A 20592-nucleotide genomic window follows, 5' to 3' on the forward strand; every position below is an offset into this window, starting at 1 on the left:
TTTAATATTTTTTACTCTGTTATTTGTATTGTATATATTGAGCATTTGATACTCAATATTTATTTGTTATGTATCTGTCTGTCTGTCTGTCTGTCTGTCTGTCTGTCTGTCTGTCTATCTATCTATCTATTTCTTTCTACTTTTCTCAGTCTATTTACAGAGCCATAATAAACAGAGGGGGGGAGGAGCCTGTCCTTCCTGTCGTCGAGAGGAGTGGAGATTTGGTGACGTCAGCGGAGCCAGCGCCCCTGCGCAGCACACAAGTTGGAGCACGCACGCGCTCACAAGCTCGCTCACCCACCCGAGAAGAAGAAGGAGAAGAAGAAGCTCCGGGGAAACGTCAGTTGAAACATGGCGTTGGTTACAGGCTTAGCTAACGTTCACCGGAATTATTAGACCTACAAAATGTGTGCCGACTTATTTAGGTGCTAGCTAAGCTAAGTTAGCTATCGATTCCGTTAAGCCTTTAGCTATCTGTGCTAACTCCGTGTGCACTCACAGCTACTAGCACAGTCGTCTATGATAACAACATGATTTGGTGAACGGTTTGCAGCTTCGTATCTGCTGTCATATGCTGTTGTTATTGTTTTTTCTACATACTAAAGCGTTAGCCTAAATAGCGTTAGAGGAAAATGTCAGACAACCAGAGCTGGAACTCCTCCGGTTCCGAGGAAGATGCAGAGCCCAGAGATGAGTCTGGACATCTGGTTGGTATGGTCGATTTGAGCGGAGTCCTCAGTAAGGTAAGTCACGTGTTGGGGCTAACAACTACATTTCCTCCTAAATCCCTATTGTCACTGCTGCCAAGTCCTGAGGGCATAACTGTCAGGGAGGTGGTAAAATAATCCTTTATTCATTTACAGGATTACAGCAGCATAGTGGAAAGTGCAAACAAGAGACATAGTAAAAAAAACAAGTATTATAGATAAGTAATAACACGGTAAATATCCTTATGATAAACCAGTGAATATCCTTATAATAAAACTGTAAATATCCTTATGATAAACCAGTGAATATCCTTATAATAAAACTGTAAATATCCTTATAATAAACCAGTGACTATCCTTATAATAAAACTGTAAATGTCCTTAAGATAATCCTTCATTAGCAGAGCTGGTTGCGCAATCCTGTGAAATGAGGATAGGTAACATAGGTATGAACAAATCATGGTAATGTCTATTTTGAGAGTCGAGTTATATACAGAATCCTTTGCCAGAATCTGTCAACGTTTCCTGCTCAGGAATATTAGACCGGTAATCCTCCACTGAAGCGAAAGGAAAGCCCCCCCATAGAAACTGAAATTGAACAGCGGGGTATGTAATGCAGCACATAGCCACACTAGCTCACAGCTGTGACTTATGCAGACTTAAGTGTTTCCTTATCAGAAAGAGTAAAACATCTAAAAAGCTGCTCTGGTGATTAAGGATCACTGGAGGGCTCATTTCAGGCTACAGTAGTTCTGCTGCATGTTCCTTTGATAACACCGTGGATTCAGCAAATGGTGTTGGTTTTCTGGGCAAATATCCAGTGATACTGTAAATATTGATTTGACAACAGTATGCAAGGTGCAGGGCAAACATTTGGCAGAAGTAAACAATGCTTGTGAACTGAGTGCACTGTGTAAAGAACACTGCACGCTGTTAATCACTTCTTTTGGTACACAGACAGTTAAGTCTCCTGCGAGACAGATTCTTGGGAACCCATTTTGCCAAACGCTTCTGTTCACTTGTGCAAGATGTTGTTTGGGCCAAATTGTACCACAGTTTTAATTACTTAAGCTGCTGGCAAGCTAATGTGGTGTTAATGTCACTGTACACTGGTCTGTCTCTAAACAGATTGCATGCTGACCCGCTAACCAAGCATATTGTGAGATTAAGCAGCTCTGCATCCACAAACCTTCACCTCTTCAATCATACTAAGCCCTGTTCACGTCACAGGAGTGAGGATTAATGTGTCCATAAAATCCCACATGTGGACTAATTCAGTTTTCCCTGAAGTGCAAAAATACACATATGATTTTTATTGTAACGTACACTGAGTTACCAGTAAAATAGAAACTACTCCAGTTTAACAATCCATAAATCCAACAGTCCTTTAATAACGTCTGTGTATCTTTAGTGGTCTGATGGATGAGGCTGTAGTTTGTTGTATTGCACGGTCAGGTGTTAAATGTTTCTTTGTACATCAGGCCGACGGTGTGAGCTGGACATCTTTTAAATAACACAACCACAAAGTGCAGCCTCTGAACCATTTCAATCACCGTACAAATACAACTGACTTTTAACCGCGGTGGTATTCATTTAGATGCTTAGATATTATTCCTGTCACTCAGCATTCAAAGATATTGATTTAAAGTGCTTTTATGTTTCAGTGGACAAACTACATCCATGGCTGGCAGGACCGTTGGGTGGTCCTGAAGAACAACACACTGAGCTACTACAAGTCTCAGGATGAGACGGAGTACGGCTGCCGGGGTTCCCTCTGCCTCAGCAAAGCTGTCATCACTGTGAGTACCGCTGAGTTCCTGTACTACAAAGCTTTCTGCCAACCGCGCTTCAACATTCCTCGATCTTTTGAAGCATTAGAGCGTATTTGAAGACAGTTCTGCGGCCTTTCTTTTGTGCAATATTGGCCTTTTCAAAATGTCTCACAAGAGTGAAGGCTGTTTGTTTGTGTAAGAGGGACATTCTGTGAAGAGAGGGGAACCGTCACTCCTGCTATTAGGTAACCAACCAGTCAAATTTACTGTGGCACACATCCTGTGCTATTCAAGACCTGGGAGGATTCTCTGTGGATGTTTATTTAAATTGCAAATGGAGCCACACACACACACTACACACGACCCTTTTCGGTCTCTTCGCCGACAGCTTCAGCTGATTTCCTCCAGAATACGTGTTGCTCTAGTTTGACCTTCCCTTCAGAAATAGGCCAACCAGCCGGCTGGTGCTCAGGTTCAGCCTGTGATAACCACAGTGGATATATGTGGTGAAGAGTTTAGAGTCTTGACCTTCTCCTTTTCTATGTGTTGGCTAGCTGCAATACGTAGAGGCTAATCAGTGGAGTCCCGCTCTATTATTGCTTTCTAAATGTTTTCAAAATCAGCAGCAATTTGGGGAAATAAGATTAAATTATTACAAATCAAATCAACTAAAGAGTAACTGTTGCCATCAGCTGGTCAGCGTCTACACAAACTGTGTTATCTGCCTAAATGACGCGTGGACGGTCTGAACTGTGGAATCAACTCCGTCTGTTTTTGGTCAGAAAGTTTCACCGTCGGCCACGATTCTGAATCTCAACATGTGCTGCGAACAAATCACCTGCTTGTCTTTGATAATACGTTTTAGTTGTGTTGGATGTTACATTTGCTTTGACTTGCTGGTGAAAACAACTCAAAAGAACTTTGAGCAGAAACAGAAACAGTTTTAATGCTTCACCAGTTGTTGCATTTCTATCTTAACTTTGTAATGAAACAATCTTACCCCACTAAAGTTGCGGTAAAGTGTGTTAATAACTCAGAGCCGTGATTGAACATGAACGGGTTAAGTCGATCACATGAGGAGCACATTTAGCAGAAATGTGAAGAGCAGAGAGACCGTTCTGTTTCCCATCAGCATTCTCTCCACCGCTCTCCCTTCCTCCCAGAGCCTCCCACATACTTTTGAGAAGTTTATGATATATTAGATGTGATTCAGATGTCAGGCATCCACCATATGTTTCCGTTTAATTCATATAGTGGATCCATGTGCAGGCCTGAGGCTTGACTCACTGTTGACTGTTCTAATCAGATGAGGAACCTTTACCCTGGACTTTCTCAGTCTGGCTCTTGATCGGCTGTGATAACCTATTTTTCTAAAGAACTCCTGATCATGTCCCACGTTTTTGCTCGAGGGTATTTAGCTGGTCAGGTGACAAACGACACGCTGTGTGGCAACGCTTGACCAAGAGCGCTTCATCATGAGACCAGTGAGGTTCTGGACTGAGACAGCAGAGCTGTGCTAGCAGAGACTCCCATCATGCCGAGCAGGCTTTCATTAACACCAAGAGATCCTAAAGGGGAAATAAACCCAAACGTGTCAGCCGTGCTGAATGCTGGCTGTTAGCATCGTTTCACCTTGCGCGACGTTTCAGTCAGTCAGTGACTCTCTCCAAACAGTAACGAGGGAAATGAATAAGTCACTGTTCCCATGCGGCATGAAGCAGGAGTTGCTGTTACCGGTATTTGTTCAGCTTCATCCATTCCCAGCTTATGTAAATATTAACCTGCACGCGGTGCTCTACTGTCATTTCTCGTTCCACTGGAAATATGCCTCAAACGTCTGGTGCGTAAATATTTACGCGGTGTAGTTGGTGATGGTCGCGGACAGACAGAAATATTTGATGTTGTTTTCGCAGTAACGCTCAGACTCCGATGTTCTCACACATCCCACTTCCTGTGTCCGTGTGTTTCCACGTCTATTGTGGCAACATTTGAGTGTGGCTACAAAAATAGTTCGTACTAAGATCTGCATCTTTATGCACTGATAGCGTGGTAGAGACCGTCTCTGCGTTTAGGGTTACACCATACTTCATGTTCACAGTTTGGAGGCTTCATACTTGCTGTTTTAATTTGGCCCAGAGGCTGTTGATACTGTGGCAATAGAAACGATTACAATTCAATTTACTATGACAAGAAAAGCTTCCAATGCTCACACCTGAGTAGCTGCTACCAGCAGATATTAAGCACTTCTGCTTTAAAAATTACCAAAACAATTATTCGACTTTCACAATGTACCGACTCATCTTCTGTCGATTGACTAATAGATTAATGGACTTTGCAGCTCTGGTGTGCAAACACTTTGCATACATGTATTTAGTTCAGATAGAAGTCTGTGGTTTAAGTTGCACTGTGAGTCATTCACGGGTTGGCACACTTAAGTTGTGAAACTTGGGTAGACCTGTTAGAGAATGTGTGATTTCTTTCTTGCAAAACAACCCGAGCGAATGCTCGGAAGCGTTGCTCAAAAGAGCAAAATGACGGCGTGTTAAAGCCCGAGATGAGGACTGAACAAGGAGCTCGCTGCTGGTGGCCCACCGGTCCCTTCAGGGACTGGTGTCCATCAATCCCAGCACACCCAGCAGTGTTACTGGGCGGAACACTGACTGAACTAATTAGCCACAAAAACAGCTTACAATCAATTAGTTTAACGCAGACGCAACCAAAAGGGAGGATTCAGTTTGGAGCTGCTGGATTGCATTATAGGCTGCTCACTCCTTTGTGTCTACACAATAGTATAGGTAGGTCAGAGTGTGTTCACAGCAACGTCTATCACAAGGGAACGTGACCATGAAGCGTTACAGACAACATGTTTGATGAGCACAAAGAACTAATGTTAGACGTATAGCTTTAGCATTAGCACTTGGAAGGTTTCAACAGTAGATGTAATGTCTTGTTAACATAACATGTGTGTGCGTATGATTGTACGGTTGTCTGTATGAGCGAACGGGCTGCTGACAATAAGGCCTGGCCTACTTGCTGAGTGAGTCTGTAGTAGTGAGGTATCGGATGCTTTCTGAGTTCTGCGACAAAGAGAAAGGGAAGGACATGCGTCCTGAAGGTCAGGAGGAGGCTGAGTAGACCACTACCAATGACGTCAGGCTTGTGGTGGAAGTGTCCTCAGCCAGGAAAGGAGACTCTTCCTCATAGCATGTGACTTCCTCACCATTGGTGGTCATGAGGAGGACTCAGAAGTGCGTGCCTGTGGCGTGTTGCTCTCACCCATGTTTATTTAACCTTTCCTTTCCTTGTCTTTACTCTGACCGCTTCGGTGAGTCAGTGTTTCCTGTTCGGGATCCCGTTTCTTGTGTACAGAAGGATGTTCTTGGCTCCAGACCTCGGTAGTAATGCTGAAGGAACTAGAGAGTATATTACTCTGAATCTGAGCATAATTATTAGGTTTAAAATGCACAAATGAGTAAATACAGTTGGGTCTGGTGCAGCTTTTGTAGGGTTTCCCATTGCTTGCTTTGGTTTAATCCCTCTTTGTTATCTTAGGTGTTGAGGTTCACATGTGGTGTTGTTTAAAGCGGAGCTCCCATTCACTCGGTTCTGTAGACTGTGACCGAAAACACGTACACCAACTGGAAACGGGTAGGAAGGGAGAGGACAGAGGCTTCTTTTTAAGCTGAGTAGGAAGTTTGTGTTTGAAGAAAATAAAGGCAGAAAAGCTGTTTTGTTTAGCGCCAAATTATCTCTTCTTTGTTTCTCTCGTTCCTCCTCCTCAGCACGCTCCCTCACAGGACCGTACACTTGGACTCTATCCAAAACAAACAAGATAAGAAATATGAGTCTCTAGAATCAAACACCTTGAATCTGATGGTCTGTGTGTGGTGTGTAATTGCTGCTGGGCCTCACAACCAGGGAGGCCTTTGACAGACATCTGGAATAGTTGCTGTCAAAGGCTCCTCACGCCCAAAACCAAGGAGGATTGCATGACCAAAAGATGCGTAGTACGAGGTACTTTTCTTACGGGGAACTGAACTTTAAAATGAAACGTATCTAAACTTTCAAGAGGTCATAGATAAGTTTCACTCTCGGTTCAGTTTTGCATTGGAAAGGACTGTCTGCCGGCAAGAGAAAGTGGCGAAAATATCCTGAATTTAGTCTACACATAAACGCATATTGATTATTTTTGGCCGTTCTTTCGGGTGCTAAAATGCATTCTGCTGCTGCTCCGTCCAGCGGAACATTGCTTTGCCAATTTGTCGGTACTTCTGTCTGCTTCTCCAAGCTGCAGACGAGCTTACCGACATCCAGTGTAGCAATACGCTGACGATGGAACAGTACCTCATACACCCCCACATCAAACATCCAAACTACCCTTTTTCACTCAGCGAGATAATCGAAGCATTGATCCCGGGTTCCAAAGTGCTTTGCTGAGATCACATCTAAACTTTCCATGCGTGCACCGTGCATCAGACATTCCCATGCTCTCCACATCGACTCGCTTCTACACTGACCTGTGTTAAGTTGTTCATTAATCAACCCACACACACACACACACAAACCAAACACTCCTTCCGTCTGCTTGCCTTTCACAGAGGGTCCAGGCTGAGCTCAGTGTCGGCGTGTCGTGTCATCTTGTGATGTGCGCGGCTGCTAACTCGACCTTCCTGTGATGGATTATTGTTTACTGTTGCCTTGGATTCCGGTGACCTCCTCCGACCCCAGAGAGGCTTTCATTCCTCCACCCTGAGTCCCAGTCGGTGTGTCCGTGACCCCGTAGTCCGGAGGTGATGAAGAGGAATCCACTTCCTCGCTTTCCTAGCAACCCACTGGCCCTAAAGTCTACCATCCAAATGCTCGTTTCTCATGGTGTTCGTGTGGTTTAATCATACGGAGGTAGAGATCATCCATCCAGAGGGATTTTAATTCCTAGTTTGCAGATAAGCGCTGGTAGTTTCAGTGGGTTTTGAGGTTGTGATTTGAAACTTGTCGGTGTTATCCGCGGTTTAAGAGAGAACGAGGCTGTTGAAGTTATCTTTCTCAGAACAAACGGAGAGATAAGGATGCAACACGCTCGTTTCCTTCCTCCCTCTTGCTTCCTCTTGTCGTCAGCCTCTACCCCCGGTGTTGATCGTATGCGCATGCCGCTGATAACTTTTGAAATGAGCCTCTGGTTTGGCGAGCTTTCAGCATTCGGCCTCATCTCGTGCATTATTGACGGGGAGCATCTGTTCTTGGCCGCGGTGCCGTCCAGGTGTCGGCCAACACGGCCGAGTTGCGCTCCTCCAATGAAACCTCCTTTAACGACGCCAAAGTGGGCCATTTGTTTCCTCTGCCAACTCGCTGAAGCAATACAATCTTCAGTAATGGTTTGGTCTCTGGCTGTTCTCTGGGAGATATTAGGTTACAAGCTGGCAATTATTAATGATCATATGGGCCTGTTTTTATTATAGCTTGTCTCAGTGAAGATAACATCTTTTATAGGTTAAATAGAGCCGGACAGGATTCATCAATAAAGTATATTATTATTTAAACCATGGTAATGTTTCAGTGGAATCATATCGTGATTAAAGCCATAAATCGTGTAACACAATTCCGTTTCTAAATTGATCGTAACAAGCACCAACTCTGATTATTGTGCACTAAAGTTCTTCATAAAAGGAGAAAATACTCGAGTATTTAATTCACACAAGAGTCTACGAAACCATGTGGTTATTTCATAAAGACTACAGAAAACGTGCTATATCTTTATACAGTATATGTCCTGCTCCAGATATGAAATGACTTGTATCATAAGAGGATTTGGTTCATATCACACTCAGAATACCATATTGATATAATGTGTAAAGAATCCATAAAAGCATTAATCGAGCTATTTCCTCCGCTAATCCTTTCTCTCTGACGGTGCTTATGCGTGGAATGGCTCTTGGCCGTCTGATTGTGCTTATTGTGCATTTCAAATATACCATAAATATACCAAGACATGGATCCCAGATGTGTTTACTGTGTTGTGGCGCACAGAGGAATGCAGAGGTCTCGTCTCTGATGCGGTTTCTCTTTCGCCGGCAGTTTAACTGCAGTCTCTGGCATTCCTGCTCGATCCGTCTCTCTCTCCAGTTCTTTGTCCTCGTCTGCTCTCTAACGAGCCAGACTCTGGATCAGCCCGTCCCCCCTCGCTGTTCCACCGGAGAGCGGTTCAGCATGGAGACTCACTGGAGAGGTGGCTCGGTGCATTTGGTGAATACTACACAGGTAGATGCCATTGCTGTCACCGCCATTCCCTCCACCGCCGCCCTCTACCAGCGCACACACACACAGTCCCTGGTTGCAGCCTGGCCATGCCGACACAGCAGTTTCACAGCGCTGACAGTGCTCTGGAGGGCCATTAGGAATATGCTCCATCCTGCAAGTTGCCTTAAAAGGCCAGTTATCCTCCTGCTCCTCTGGGACGGTGTCTGAGAAATGGAGGCTGTTTGTGCGTCTGGTGCACTCTCCTTTGTGCTCTGTGAGAGTTATAGATGCAGGCCGACACCGAAGAGCTTCTCCTCCCGTCACGTTGACTGCGGTGGATCGTCGTGTTCCAACAGATTGTCTCCCACCGCGCAGCGCACAGTAGAGAGATGAGCAGTTTGCTGTTTTCCGTGTCATTTTAATATGTGTTTACATGGATCACCACCTCTCACACATGCCTCTCTTTGCTCTTCCTGAACACTAAAGACATTTGTGTTTCCTCTTTCTGTGACAGCACGCTAAGAAATGTATGACACAGTATCCCACCCTCCCTCTGCTCCTATCAGACGAGAGGATTTAATAATAGAGATACTTGAAACATCAACAGCTGTGTATTTTCAATGCACATTGACTAAACGTTGTGTCCTTTGTCCCTTTTTTCAGCCTCATGAGTTTGACGAGTGCCGGCTGGACATCAGTGTGAACGACAGTGTGTGGTACCTCAGAGCACAAGACCCGGAGCACAGACACCAGTGGATCGACTCCGTCGAGCTGCACAGAGTAAGTCCTGCACACTGCTCACACACTGCTGCTCTCACAAGAAACCAAACCCGTGTCACCTTTGCAACAAATACATATCGTCTAACACCAGGTTGGATTTGTGGATGTGTGTGTGTTTTTTATTGTATGCATGCATGTGTGTGTGTTTCTATCAGACTATCAGAGAGGGGAGGAGAGAGAAGGGAGGAATCCAGGGGACAATATTCATCCCTCCACCACTGGTGCGTTTGTTGGCAAGTTTTGCAGGACTAACGGAGCGCTTCACTCGTCTTTAGCACAGACGCTCTGTAGCAGCAAGTGCGTGTTTGTGTTAACTCGGTCCTTAAGTCCGAGATAAGATGCTTCACAACTGGTGCATGACTCATTTAAAGGCTTTTAACAGAGGGCACGCTGAGCTGAGAGTTATCTTAAACCTTGGACTAACAATTGGCGCAGGGTTCGGATAATCCCTTTTCATTGGCGGACATTTAACACACTAACTCTGGTACCAGACTTGCTGAGAAAGCTTTTTTAAAACCTTTAAAAAGCCGCCCTGTTTTTAGACCTTTGCTCGAAATTGCATACCCATACAGAAAAGACTGTAATTATGTAACTACAGGGTCTATTTTAATAATTTTGATGTTATAATAAAAGGTAACACTGGTGAGATTTGATCAGCTGTTTAAATATCAGTGTATATGTTACTGGTTAAGAGTAAATTAAGATGGCACACAGCTCAAAATGAAGTTTCAGGGTCGCCTGAAAAAAAAGCACTTTTATTGTTATTATTTTTCTTGAAATGAGGCCCTGGCTAGCCTAAAAACTCTCAAATCATAGCACAACATGTTAGCAGTCTTTCTGCAAAGTTTGACTTTGATAAAGTGAAGCAGAACGACATGAGAGATTTTAGTACAGAGAGTTTAGGCGAGGTTTCCAAAATGTGCATTCGGGCACATTTGGGCACCATGTGTGCCATTTGAATTTTCTCATGTACCAAACTACATATTTCACTTGTATATTACTAATGGTGTTCAATACATCCCAATACAGCAGTTTTGGGCTTTTTGGGGGGTAAATTCAACCAGACATCCATCTTTTCCCATTCAAAATAACACACAAATCAACTGAATATTGAATCCAAATGGAACAACACCCCACCTACAAGCAGACCATGATTATGCCAGGATTTTGGCCTGAGAACGCTAAAAAGATCGCAAACTCCACAACAATAAATCAAATCCATTTATAAGAGAATCCATACAGTTTTATGCCTCCATCTCACACACACACACACACACACACACACACACACACACACCCACGCAACGATGCCAGGATTTTGGCCTGAGAACGCTAAAAAGATCGCAAACTCCACAACAATAAATCGATCAATATAACATTTATAAGACAATCCATACCTTTCAGATGACGGAAGACGGTAATCCGAGTCACTCGAGGAGTCCTGTGTGTTGGCCGAAAACACGAGGTCTTCGTTGTCCGACGAAGAATCAGCCGACTGCTGGGATCTCCGTGCAGCAAATCCAGGACTTCCTCCGCGGTGAAACGTGTCTTGCCTCCTCGTTTCGACATCTTCGTAAAATGTAATGCCAACGTCTTCAAACAAACCGTAAAAACGAGGCTAAAAAAAGTCGCTGCGAGGCAAAAACAGGCGGAAGCGGCGAGTCAACAACGTGCAGGTGCTGTGAGACAAAAGGTGCTGCGCGTACCTGTGGTAGCGTGCGTAATCGCGATTCTCGTCTTGCTGGCTATTTTATATTTACGCGTGGCAATATCTCCCGAACCCATTGGTCGAGCTCCATGGTACATACCTCCCTTGAATTGTTAGAGCCAATAGAATTGAGTAATCCTGTTGAGAATGACTGACAGTACTGTCAAAATCAGCAAATCTCCGTAAATTGTGACGTGATGCTCCGAAAGCAGGGAGAAGGTTCCTCCCATCTCCCTCGCTCAAAATACCCCTCCCAAGGAAAAAGAATGACGAATATATTAGACAGGAAGTCCGTTGAACTTTTACCGGCGAAAAAATGCGGCGATATATGCTTTTTCTTCATGAAAACGCCAAAGTTGAGGGGCATTTATATAAGGAGCCCCCCATCTGGACGGCCCGAGGTTTATTAAGTTAAAACACACAATCGAGAGATAAGCGTTTTATTGATTTTCTTTGGGAGTAACCTGTCCTGGAGAGCAGGTTTGACTATCGTCAGGGTTTTCTTGCTTTGTTGTTTGCTTTAAATATCACTACAAAGTGAATTTACACACGGCGGAAAATACAAACTCAATCTGAAAGTGCTGCGAAGAGCAAAAGTAGCACTCATTGTACTCAGTCAGTGTGAAGGAAGCAGGTTTCAATCCCTACTGTTGACTGAGTACAAGACAATGGAGGCAGTGGAGACCTATAAAACAGCTCATAATGTTCATAAACACACAGCAGCCAACCATCAAATATGTAAATCATCTTTTGCATTGTCGATGAAAAGAGTCCCGTGTGAATATCATCCTAGCCTGAGAGGAAATGCTTGCACAACTTCCACAAAGAGAAATGGATCCTGATGCGTGTGTGTGTGTCTGTCAATCTAAGGCGAACATAATCCAGAGTCTGTCTGCTGTGGATGAGTAGAAGGCAGCCACACCTTCAGCCCGCCCGCCAAAGCACACGCGTACTCATGGTCCTTAGTTTGGGAAATCCCCCTTCTTCCCTCCTCACTGCTTGTCCCAGCACCGGGGAGCCACCATGACTCATACACACACACACACACACACACACACACACACACACACACACACACACACACACACACACCCCTCCATCCCACTATGACTCACCACTTCTTCCTAGAAGGCTCCGCTTCCCTCTCGAACCCAAATTACTCACGGCATTTGACGGCCCGGCGTTTCCACGGAGATCCAAACACACCGCAGAGAGAACACTACAAGTTTTGAGAGACGGTGAAAACATCTCAAATAAGACAACACTCGTTGCTAGGATACCCTCTCTGTCAAAGGAAGCTGCGCTGGTTGTGCGGTGAACAGCCATGTGACATAAACTCCAGCAATGTAACGTCATCGTTTTATGGCACATTTACAGCTTTATTTTGTGACCTGGATGAGTCTGTTTATGCTCAGGGAAGCATTTTCTTTTGTTTTCTTCCTCCTGTTGTCCAAAGCCAGTCATGCGAGTGCATTGTGCTTCACTCAGCCGACAGACACACACTCGTACAGTTTACTCAGTGTGTGCCGCGCTGCATGCATCTTCACAACATGTGTGTACTGAGCCACTAATACATCTTTATCTGATTTATCATGGCTGCAACAGAAGCTTTGCTTGCTTCGATTACATAAATATATTTATTTATATATATTTGTTCCTCATCAAACAAGATGTAGCAGCCGGCGTGCAGACTGAGATAGTGCAATCTGTGCTGATGCAGTCAGTAGTAGCAGTTAGCAGTATGTTGGTTAAAGGGCAGGCAGCACTGACTGAAATCCATGCAAATGCAGGCGGAGTTACTTCCGGCTGTTGACCGACAGTAACCCCAGCCTCCTGCTAACTGCCAGTCACGTGCATTGACGTCTCCTGCCCCCTGGTGGTGGACATCAGAGGTGTCTCTTAAAGGGAAACGCACCTCTTGTTTTCCACCCCGTGTGGTTGAACCGGTCCTCTCTGCTGTCACGGACCGTCCACTTCGACGGCCGTCATGTAACAGGAGAGGGGGAACCAGTCGGCTTTACAGGAAGTCAGTCGATGTTTGGTGTTGTGTTGCCAGGGTCACTGGGTGTGTGTCATGTTCTGTGGCTTCTGAGGTCACAGCATCGTGTGAAATGTTTCATTGCAACATCACAAATATTATGAAGGCTTTCTGCAAAGCTGTGCATGTAGTTTCTACGTGGATTCTAACCTTGTGTACACATTTCAAAATGCTTACTGAAGGTGATACTTCAGGGGTAGAGAACATACCGATTGTGATGCGACTGCTGAATTATGGCTGTTCTTTCGGGGCTTTTTTTTCCTCTTGCATGCTATTTTGGTTTGATTACATTCTTGGTTTGAATTAATAATGTATTTTATTAAGTTTGTTTGCTCTGTGACGACCTCATTAACGGGTCTCCGTGTCCTGTCGGTTTCCTCGTAGGCTGATTCTGGTTACGGCTCAGAGTCCAGTCTGCGGAGACATGGCTCCATGCTGTCCCTCACCTCGGCCACCAGCGGCTTCTCCGCCACCTCCACATCCTCCTTCAAGGTGAGTCCTCTGCTTAATGTTTACTCATCATGCTGCCATGTGTATGCACACACACTTTTAGTGGAATTGCAGGTTGAGTTGTGGTCCGTGGAAGTGTAAAGAACGCCCCTAACCACTGTGTTGCTCTGCTGTTCCTCAAGAAGGGCCACAGCCTGAGAGAGAAGCTGTCGGAGATGGAGACCTTCAGAGACATCCTGTGCAGACAGGTGGACACGCTTCAGAAATACTTTGACGGCTGTTCAGACGCCGTGTCCAAGGACGAGCTGCAGAGGGATAAAAGTAAGACCCACAGACACCGACGCTCCTTCTAACCACGGACAGTGTTACTCTGCAGGAGTCTGGCTTTTGTGCTTGAAGACGAGAAGTGAAGATTATTTCATTGAGGAAAAAAACCTTTTCCTGCACTTTTCCAACAGCGGTCCAGCTTTATTCTGTAGCTGAAACAACCAATCAGTTAGTCAATCGATTCAACATAAGAAGCAACTATTTTGACAATTTCTTCAGTCGTGTGTGAGGATTCAAAGCTTTTCATACATTTGGTAGTAAACTGAATACCTTTTATGTTTGGAAGTCGGCACATTCAATAAATTATAATGAGAGTTTTTCACAACTTTTAGGCATCTTATAGACAAAACAATGGATTGAGAAAACAGCCAGCAGATTAATAATGAACGTAAGTTAGTTGAAGCCTTGTTTATTTGGTCACATCATGGAATACTACAGTGTGACACGAAGATGTTTAAACAAGATGCATTTAAGTAAAACCGGTGAATTCTGTAGAACGCTGGTACGTCTCAGAGAATATTTAGTTTGCGTTTTCCATATCTGATGAAGATATTTGGAGTTTACAGACTCGCTCTGAGCCTTGTGTGGAATGTGTCTGTGTGTCGTGACTCAGACAGCAGTGATTCTACAAACCCACTCACCCTCGGCCATCTTGGCTGGCTGAGCATCTGCAGCCTGCACTGGGCGCCCGTGGACGACCACAGAGGATGAAGCTCTGCTTTTGTTCTCCTCACCTCCCTCTCTTTCTCTCCCCCTCTCTCCATTCTAAAGATGAAACCAGACCATTGTCATGTTGTCCAGTGCTGCAGCCTGAGTTGTGATTGGGCCGGTTGACTGTCAGCAGGATGCTACGAGGAAAGGCTCTGGTTTTCTGTTGAGACTTGATTTCTCTTTTTCTTTTCATTTCAGTCGTGGAGGATGATGAAGATGACTTCCCCAACACCCGGACAGACGGAGAGTTTCTGCACAACAACCACGGCAGCAAAGAGAAATGTGAGTGATGCAGAATTCTTCCTCCAAAAAGTCTTTTTCTGCAACCTTGAATATTCATAACTATCAATCTTTACGTTTAGACAAATAGCATAAATCAAATGAAAAAAAAACACAAATCATGTAGGAGATGATTGAGCAAACTGTTAATGCAATATAATATTAAGTTTGTGATGAATAACTTGACATGAACATATAGAATGTTACGTTAGGAACCAACACTCGGCTCCTCTTTTGTGCAGTGTTCCAGACCGTGAGTCCCAAGGGAATCAATGGCATAGACTTTAAGGGGGAGGCCATCACATTCAAGGCCACCACAGCTGGGATCCTGGCCACGCTGTCCCACTGCATCGACCTCATGGTGAAGAGAGAGGACAGCTGGCAGAAGAGAGTGGATAAGGTGGGCGTCACTTGGATCTGATTACCCATGTTTCATCTGTGTTACTCACGGTTTAACAGAGAAAGTTGTTTGATTTGTTTTAACGATCGTGTGTTTTTGTGTTTGTAGGAGATGGAGAAGCGGCGTAGAATAGAGGAGGGCTATAAATCCGCCCTGAACGAGCTGAAGAAAAAGTCTCACTTTGGAGGTCCAGATTATGAGGTGCAGTATAAAAGTCATCAGCAATGCAGCATGAATATTTGTGGTTGTGTTGAGAACTTGTGAGGTAACGCTCCCCCCCCCCCCCCCCCCCCCTCCTCTCCGTACGCAGGAGGGTCCAAACAGCCTCATAAACGAGGACGAGTTCTTCGATGCAGTTGAAGCTGCTCTCGACAGACAGGACAAGATAGAAGAACAGGTGAGCTAAAAGATCACAATACAGCATTGACTTTTAAGTTGATGACTGTGACGGTAGTATATTAACATAATTCTGTGTGTTTGTGTCCAGTCTCACACGGAGAAGATAAGGATCCAGCGATCCAGCCCCGTCCCTCCTGGAGACGTCTACTCCAGCATCGGCACACACAGGTTCTCCGAGAAGGTAATTCAACCCTTCACCTCTTAACCGTCCACACCTACGAGCTACCTTCATTCCACCTGTTGCACCTCATTTCTTCACGTTCCTCAGTCTTTCATTGTTACATCTCACGCCCCCTTTTGTCTCTTCCTCTTCCTCCATCGTCCCCCTCGGTTCTCACCTTCCCTGTAGCCTCGTAGTCAGCCCTCCCCCGCTCTGATAGTCAGCGCCCCTCACGACGTCCACAGATTCAGCGCAGAGGTAACTCGCTGTCGAGGCTCAGCCGGTCCACCCGTTCCTCTTCCTGTCTCACACGTCTAGACTAAACACCGTGTCTGCATGGCCGTCGGCTTCATCGTGGATCGACTGGAACTCACTGTTAGCAGCATGAAGCATGAGCTCCCGTTGTCTCTGTGTCATATTAATAAGTGCTAACGTTTAAAGACCTGCTACCAGGTCTGTTGTGTAACATAACAGTTCAAACGTAGGCCTGCTTACATCGAAGCTTTGTGTTCTCCTGTGTTAACATTGCCACCTGATTTTTACTAGATTTAGTTAAGAAATGTTGTCTCTTGTCCACTAAAACCAGAGCGTGTAGGATGAATATCATTAGGCTGTTTCTGGAGTTGTCATTGTGTAACGGATTCTCTCTCTCTGTCCCCGGCCTCGTGCTATAGGTGGAGGAGATGGTGCAGAATCACATGACCTACTCCCTGCAGGATGTTGGTGGAGACGCCAACTGGCAGCTGGTTGTAGAAGAGGGAGAAATGAAGGTACGAGGAGGAGTTTCTCTGACTGTAAATCACATTTATACGGAATACTTGTGCTGAGTCACACACTAAAGTAGGAAATGATTTATAGAAGTCTTCAAGGAAACTGTATCTGGAATGTGCTTATTGGACCGCAGCGTTTTCCTTGAACCCAAATTGAAATCTACAACATGAACACACATTGGAAAATGATCTTGCCTAACTTATCGTGTGTGTGTGTGTGTGTGTGTGTGTGTGTGTGCAGGTGTACAGGAGAGAGGTGGAAGAAAACGGGATTGTTTTGGACCCACTGAAGGCCACCCACTCAGTAAAGGGGGTGACCGGGCACGAGGTCTGCCACTACTTCTGGGACACGACGTACCGCAACGACTGGGAGAGTGAGTCCTTTAACTCTCCGCTCCGGTCTATTTATCTCCAATAAAACACTCCGTCTCTGTTCAGATTTAAGGACACTTTTTTTAAAATCCTCCCACGTTCTCTGCCTCTTTTAGCCACGATTGAAAACTTCAATGTTGTGGAGACGTTGTCGGACAACGCAACTATTGTATATCAAACGCACAAGGTAAGAGCTACAAGATCACAAACGACACCACCTCACCTGTTGGATCTATGTGATTTGCACGTGTAGACTCTGACATGATGTGCGTTGCAGCGGGTGTGGCCGGCGTCTCAGAGGGACGTGTTGTACCTGTCGGCCATGAGGAAGATCTTGGCCAACAATGAGAACGACCCGGACACCTGGCTGGTCTGCAATTTCTCTGTGGATCACGACGACGCTCAGGTGAGCCATCGGGTCCATTTCAGACACCAAGACGAGGAATTTATTGAGGTTCTGAACGATAAATCACGCTTCTGCTTTTCTGTCCCACAGCCGTCCAGCCGGTGTGTCCGTGCCAAAATCAACATCGGCATCATCTGTCAGACCCTGGTCAGCCCACCAGAGGGCGATAAGGAGATCAGCAGAGACAACATCCTGTGTAAAATCACCTACGTGGCCAATGGTGTGTATCCAGCTGTGCTGATTCAATTGAGATTAAACATCACGTCATAAAAAGCATTGAACATTCTTCAGAAAAAGGCTTTTGAACTCCAGTTTTCTTTTGACTTTTCTGTGACATTTTACCTAACAGTTTTTATGACTTTGTACGACATTCTACACAGATTCTTTACATTATTTAACATTTTTGACATATTATACTTTGACTTTTTAGTATAGTATAACACAGTATGTCATTATAACATAAAAATGACTTTATATTATATACAATATCATGACATTTTTACAACATACCGTACTATGACTTTGTATTAAATACTTTGACATGTTTATGTTCTTGTTATGTTCTTCTCTGCTGTGACCTTTTTAAATAAGCAGTCAGCAGCTCTGTTGATGATGATGATGATGAGCTCCGTATATCAAACCTCGCTCAGTAAAGCGTGTTCTCGTGTCTCTGCAGTGAATCCAGGAGGCTGGGCTCCGGCCTCCGTGCTCCGGGCCGTGGCTAAGAGGGAGTACCCCAAGTTCCTCAAGCGCTTCACCTCCTACGTCCAGGAGAAGACCGCTGGCAAGCCCATCCTATTCTGAGGCTCACAGGTAGCTTACTAATCACCGCTGCACCTTTTTTATTCAGTACATTCATCTGCAACATGATGATGTGAATCCTCTCTCATCTTTCCAGTGTTGAGGCATGAGGACAGAACTACACGCGAGGCTTTGAGGACCCGCCATCTTCACACCGACTGCTGCTGTGACCAGTCGAGCTCCTCAGAGTGGTTTTTCCTCCTCCCCAGTTTTTTTTTTAAGCTACAAGTGAGATCCAGTACAAGAAGAGGGCTCATGATGGTGTCTACTGGTGTCCACTCAAACACCCGCGAGAGACATTCATAAGAAAGAATACTCCCGAGTTGATCTAAACCCGGCAGAGATATCATCATTTATCATAATCATTTCAAGAGAAATTGCTGCTTGTTTTCCCCCCTTCATTTTGATAAAGTACTAATTAGCTTTTATCCAAAAGGAGATTATTTGCGGGTGTCATCAGAGAGTCTCCTGTAGTGAATGCTCCCAGCAGGGGGGCCGTCTCTCTTCCTGCCCCATCAGCAGCTCCCAGTGTCACAGCTGATGCCATCATCACTGCTCATGTAGAAGACTGACTTGTCATGTCTCTATTTCTTACAGATATATTAATATATAAATGTATGTATAAGAAGTTTGTAAAAAAGGAAAAAGAAGAAAAAAAAGAAACCTTTGCTAATAGACTGAAATATTTTATTCTTACCATTAATAGCTCCTATTTTGTGTTGATTTCTTTTCTTCGTTTTTTTTTCATAATTAGTCATTTCTTCAGCTTTATTTTGAAGCTGCTAACTTGTGCTCGTTAAATATCGCTGATTGGTTTAAGTCCAGAGGGCCGTCATCAGCGCGTGACCCCTATGATGTCAGACTTGACGTCTCTGGCTCCGCCCCTCTCATGAAAACGCCTCTCGCTGGTGCTGACGGAGGAACGAGCCGAGAGCAGTTCGGCGTATATTTAATGTTCACAACAGAGTTCTGTGTACATTGTTTTTTTTTGCTTGGCTTTATGTTAGTGTCACTGTAAAATGTTGTCGTGTCACAGCACATATTTTGAATGTTTAACGGTTTTGTAAATAGCGTCACTAACATTTCTCTAGGAGGTCAGACTGTTGGTGTGACTTGAGCCCAGATGCCTTAGTGTTACACGGATATCTAGTGTGTGGAGCGGCTGTTAGTGCACCTTTTTGAATTCACTAGTAAGTGCCTCGTGGCTGAGTTTCCCTTTTCTTTATCTCCTCTAGGAGTCAACTTCAAAACATGTCCCACAATATATTTTACTGAATGAACCAACAAGGTGACCCTTCATCTGGGTCGTCCCACTGAAAAGCTAGTTTTGTAGTATTATTGCAGCCTCAGCATTTCTTGTCCGTGTTTCTGATATTTGTAAAAGTTTAAAGTACTGAAACATTCTGTTAATATAGTTAAGTTAGTGCTTTGTTTCAGTCTAAACATGTTGCTGATGCAAAGTCCAGAGTTTAGTAAAGATCGACTCTGTTGATGTACTTAAGTTGGGTTTTCAGCCGTGTACTTGTACTTCTTTATTCGATGTTTTATTTGCTCATGCTGTTGTTTAAATACACGGTAAACCTGTTACTCTGGACTTTGCAGTTCTACAGTTTCTACAGGCTGAAATGGAAACTACCCCAAAACCTTTTTAAGAGGAAGTTACACAATTTGGTTTCATTACCTTAATTTTCCAGACAATACTTTTCGAAGTACAGCATCAGTACTTCTACCTGCATCCATGCACAACATGTTGTTCTCGGGTCTCTGATGACGGACCTGCAGCAGAATGACGTCGGTGAGAGTGAAGCCAGATGATGCTCAGCCTCGCGGCTGAGTGGAGAAGAAGCCAGGTTGAAGCTCGTTCACCTAACGCGGACATTTCTGATTCTAGTGAAAGTATCTGTAAATAATTATAGAGACACGTTTGTGTAAATAATGCTGCGGGATCAACTTACACATGTACTGTGACAGCGTCGCACTTCATCTGCACCGTTTTAACAGTGAAATAAATAAGTTTATCCTTCAGGTTTCCTCGTTTGGATCCATTTGTTCATGTTAGATTAGGGAACGTAGTTTAATTCATGTAAACGTAGTTTCTTTGCTAATATACTATGTTATTAAAATGTCATAGGATAGTATGCCATTAAAAAAGCAAAGTACAGTAAGTAAAACATGTATTTTTATAGTCTACCGTGAAAAGAATGAATGATATAATTATGATATACACTATATAGTGATTTTTTTCGACATGCTTATATGACTTTTTGACAAACAAAAA

At 44.3% G+C, this 20592-nt stretch overlaps 1 protein-coding gene across 7 annotated transcripts; it reads left to right on the top strand.

The window, feature by feature from the left end:
- Positions 1-306: 306 nt before the first annotated feature.
- On the top strand, positions 307-20341 carry LOC306710435 (ceramide transfer protein). 7 transcript variants are annotated; one of them, XM_079178990.1, is made up of 19 exons: positions 307-743; positions 2372-2506; positions 9377-9493; positions 9649-9714; positions 13624-13731; positions 13872-14010; positions 14926-15009; positions 15249-15406; positions 15515-15607; positions 15717-15803; positions 15894-15986; positions 16155-16223; positions 16640-16735; positions 16977-17109; positions 17224-17294; positions 17385-17513; positions 17604-17733; positions 18190-18326; positions 18412-20341. In XM_079178990.1, exons 1-18 carry the CDS (start codon positions 633-635, stop codon positions 18315-18317), a joined length of 1947 nt encoding a protein of 648 aa, XP_079035116.1. In that variant the 5' UTR covers positions 307-632; the 3' UTR covers positions 18318-18326; positions 18412-20341. The 7 variants fall into 7 exon arrangements, with proteins under 7 accessions (XP_079035116.1, XP_079035117.1, XP_079035119.1 ...); XM_079178991.1 differs by having other exon boundaries at positions 13875-14010; XM_079178993.1 differs by lacking the exon at positions 16155-16223.
- Positions 20342-20592: the final 251 nt, after the last annotated feature.

The sequence above is a fragment of the Pholis gunnellus genome (assembly GCF_910591455.1).
Source record: "Pholis gunnellus genome assembly, chromosome: 18".
Lineage (NCBI taxonomy): Eukaryota > Metazoa > Chordata > Actinopteri > Perciformes > Pholidae > Pholis > Pholis gunnellus.